General features: G+C 34.4%; 1 protein-coding gene across 2 annotated transcripts in view; it reads right to left on the reverse strand.

Annotated features, from left to right (window-relative positions):
• slc38a3b (solute carrier family 38 member 3b) overlaps positions 1-4,611 on the reverse strand; it is an 88,251-nt gene that overhangs the window by 33,103 nt on the left and 50,537 nt on the right. For both annotated transcript variants that reach the window (XM_056460563.1, XM_056460562.1), the window contains 2 exons: positions 2,512-2,604; positions 672-753 (listed from right to left, as the gene is read on the reverse strand). In XM_056460563.1, the coding sequence (XP_056316538.1) occupies positions 672-753; positions 2,512-2,604 (175 nt within the window). The remainder of the gene's footprint in view (positions 1-671; positions 754-2,511; positions 2,605-4,611) is intronic.

Genomic DNA, 4,611 nt, shown 5'->3' on the forward strand with positions numbered 1-4,611 from the left:
CACGCTTTATGACATGGTGCGTTATCCTGCTGGAAGTAGCTATCAGATGATGGGTACACTGTGGTCATAAAGGGATGGACATGTTCAGCACCAATACTTAGGTAGACACAACCCTCGAAATGGGGTTATTTTTGGATCTTATTTTGTACATTTTTCTTGCAGATAGTTTTTTTTTTATAAATGTTCCATTTATTTTGATATCTATATTTATTGATTTACATTACTTTCTACACTTTTGATCTATTTTCAGGCACTTTTAAAAGCAACTGTTTTTAAAGAGCAGGTTTAGTTGTTTCCATGTCAATACAGCATCATGCACAGAAATACAAAGAGGTTCTGGGAAAGGTATCAGCCAATCAGCTGCCATCCTCTGATTAACAGGCCAATCACAGTCCACAGCAGCCACCACACCTCCCCCTGACGGCAGTTTCAGATTTAGGAGCGTTTACCCTGGTGAACTGCAGGTATTTGACCTGCTCTACAGTGCACTGTCAGCTGATAATCCTGTTCTGCAGTGTAATGTCAGCTGATAATGACAGCACTGATGACTGGAGTGACCCCGAAGAACTGTAAATTCACTCATGCTTAACTAGCAAAATGGCATGTTGAGAAAAGATGAAGATTTTCTCATTTTATTTCAAGATTTTATGGTGAAACTCTAAAGTACTTACCCTGAAGTAGTGTCTGTCCTCAAAAACGCCTGCAGGACCAGTGGAAACTCTGATTTGACGATGTATAAGTAGCTGGACATGGCTATAGAAAAGACAAAAATGTAAGTAATTAAAAGAAATAGAAGCAAAAGAATATATAAGCATTATATTTAAGCTCAGTGTGCTTTTTATCTGCTGAAAAAAAATGTTTGCTGAATTATTTTTATAGTCCATTTAGCTTCTTATTTTCTACCTTTATTTCTATTTATTTATTTGCACTCTGCAGACACTTTTCATTCATTCATCGCTTCTTAAAATATATTAAACTGATTTTTGTATCTTTTTTCTGATTTTGTATATACAGTTGGAGTCAGAATTAGTAGCCCCCCCCCCGTTTATTTTTTTCCCTAATTTCTGTTTAACAGAGAGAAGAGTTTTTCAACACATTTCTAAATATAATAGTTTTAATAACTCATTTCTAATAACTGATTTATTTTATCTTTGCCATGATGACAGTAAATAATATTTGACTAGACATTTTTCAAGACACTTCTATACAGCTTGAAGAGACATTTAAAGGCTTAACTAGGTTAATTAGGTTAACTAGGCAGGTTAGGGTAATTAGGCAAGTTATTGTATAATGATGGTTTGTTCTGCAGACTAACGAAAAATATATATAGCTTAAAGGGGCTAATAATTTTGAATGGTTTTAAAAAATTAATAACTGAATTTATTCTAGCCGAAATAAAACAAAGATGACTTTCTCTTAATTAGACATACTTTGAAAATGTCCTTGCTTGGTTAAACATAATTTGGGAAATATTAAAAAAACAAAACATAAAAAAAACAAAGGAGGGCTAATAATACTGACTTCAACTGTATATCATGCTGATAGTTTTTATAAATGTTGCATTTATTTTGGTATCTTTTTAATTTACATTACTTTATTATGTCTTAAGCCGGCAGCTAGCTCTCTGCAACTCCACATGGGAAAGTTAGGTTGCTGCTAGAAGTGGTGTTAGTGAGACCAGCAGGGGGCGTTGAACCTGCGGTCTGTGTGTGTCCTAAAGGCCTAGTATATTAATGGGGACACTACACTTGTCTTTCGGATGAGACGTTAAACCGAGGTCCTAACTTTCTTTGGTTGTTAAAAATCCCAGGATGTCCTTCGAAAAAAAGCAGGGGTTTCCTGGCCAAATTGGCCCACTGGTCTCTGTCCATCATGGCCTCCTAATCATCCTTATATCATAATTGGCTTCATCACTCTGTCTCTTCTTTACCAATCAGCTGGTGTGTGGAGTGCGGTCTGGCGCAATATGGCTGTCATTGCATCATCCAGGTGGATGCTGCACACTGGTAGTGGATGAGGAGATTCCCCCCCAAAAAATGTGTGAAGCACTTTGAGTGTTCAGAAACAGTGCTATATAAATGTAAGGAATTATTAATATTATTGTATTTATTTCTATTTTTTCTGCATTGTGCAAATGCTTTTGAATCAGTAACTTCTTAATGTACTTAAATCTCTAGAATCAAAGTTTTTCTAAAAAAAAATAATAATAATTAAATTAAACAAACTAAATAATCTAATATTTTTACAGTCTAAATGTAAAGAAGAGACATGACACAGCAAAAGCATGCTTACCATATTAATTATAAGCATAAAGGAAAAGTTTTAACATTTTAACAGTTCAGAAAGTGTGTAAAAACAAAAAACATTAAGAAAAATAATGAAACAAATGCAAGAAAAGCAACAGAAAAGAAATAAAATCTCATCTAAAAATTATGATTTGGCATTAAAAATGTCTGTTTGGGCAAATATTAATGTGAAAAGCAGGCTTTGGATCAGGTTTTTTTTTTTTACCTCCAATGTTCTGCAGAGTAATGGCGATTGCGGCTGCCATCTTCCCTGTCATCCCGAAGGCCCTGAATCCCAGCTGCTCATATGATCTGATTCCTGGAATGAGTATCAGCAAAACGTGAAGAGAGAGAGAGAGAGAGAGACTAATCTCAGCAGCACAGTCAAGTTTCAACTAAACACGGACTGTCCTATTATGAATATCATTGCCGGCAGTTTAACATGGAAATTCAGTAGAACCAAAAATGGAAGCTGAAATAAAATACCATCACGACAATAACATGAAAAGGACAACAACTGCATTACAAGATATGTCTCTTAACATGCTTAAAAAAATAAATAACATGCAAAACATACTTTTTAACAGCATCAGTAATCAAAACAAAAGTTTTTATTATATAATTTATTATACAGGAAAAGGAAGTCCAGAGTACACCCCCTCACAAAAGTCTTGTCGCCTATCCAAGTTTTAGGAAAAGCAAATAATAACTTGACTTCTAGTTGATCATTTGCTATCAGAAGTGGCTTATATGAAAGGCAAAGGCCTCTAGATTACGCTTATTCTACCAAAATAAAATATGATCATGCCTTGATGTTTAATTATTTAATTAGGACAGTAAGGTCTGACTTTGCTTAGACTAAGGTCTTGTCACTTAACAGAAATAATGTCCAGTATAGAATATAAAGTCATGGTGCAGTGGAAACAGAATTAATAATGTGTTTGACTTCCATGAGCTTGGAGGACTGCCTCCATACATCTCTGCAATGACTCAAATCACTTATTAATAAAGTCATCTGGAATGGCAAAGAAAGCGTTCATGCAGGACTCCCAGAGTTCATCAAGATTCATTGAATTCATCTTCAATGCCTCCTCCTCCATCTTACCCCAGACATGCTCAATGATGTTCATGCCTGGTGACTGGGCTGGCCAATCCTGGAACACCTTGACATTCTTTGCTTTCAGGAACTTTGATGTGGAGGCTGAAGTTTGAGAAGGAGCGCTATCCTGCTGAAGAATTTGCCCTGTCCTGTTGTTTGTAATGTAATGGGCAGCACAAACCATGATATTTCCTTCACCAAACTTGACTGATATCTGTGAGAATCTTGGGTCCATGTAAGTTCCAATAGGTCTTCTGCAGTATTCGTAAAAATTGGGATGCAGTTCAACAGATGACACTTTTCTAAATGATCAACTAGAAGTCAAGTTATTATTTGTCGCTCTTACAACTGGGATCGACGACAAGACTTTTGTCAGGTAGTGTAGATGTTTATAGACTCTCTGCATTTGCCATTAATTTGTAAGTGTTTTGGAACACGAGTAAAATATTAATTTATGCTTCATTTAAAAAAACTACCAGTATAAAATACCATCTTCAAAATATTATAATTTTGAGCATTTAATTGTAGAATGTAGCATTACATCAATCTAATGTATTGCATGTTTTCAGACATTATATATTGAAAACATGTGTATATGTTGCATATGTGTGTGCGAGTGTATGCAATATATGGAACCATTGCAGGATTAGCTTTTTATTTACTCTTTTTATCACATAGTTGTACAATTGTTAACTTTTACACTTTTAAATGTGCTAATCATTTTTTTTAATGTGTAAAAGTTGTAAAATGCAGTAAATGTATTTAATTCATTTTATAATGTTGTTTAATTACAGTATATACAGCATTTATCAGCTTATTTATCTTATTCGCTTGATGAGGACATGAAAATATGGTCACACTTGATTTGAAAGTACAAATCTCACTATTAACGAAGACTTTTGCCTCAATAAAATCTTAATTTGCTGTTTATTAATGTTATTAAGGTAGTTGTTAGGTTTATGTATTATGTAAGATTATAAATGTAGATTAAGATTAATCAGAATATGTGCTTTATTTTATTAATAAACAGACAATATCTTAATAATAGGCATGGGATGAATGGATGGATAAATGGATGAAAGAAAGAAAGAAAGAAAGAAAGAAAGGAAGGAAGGAAGGAAGGAAGGAAGGAAGGAAGGAAGGAAGGAATGAAGGATTGATAGACGGACGGATGGAAGGAAGGAACAAAGGAAGGAAGGAATGAAGGAATGATGGATGGATGGATGG

Source organism: Danio aesculapii, chromosome 6 (assembly GCF_903798145.1).
Source record: "Danio aesculapii chromosome 6, fDanAes4.1, whole genome shotgun sequence".
Classification (NCBI taxonomy): Eukaryota; Metazoa; Chordata; class Actinopteri; order Cypriniformes; family Danionidae; genus Danio; species Danio aesculapii.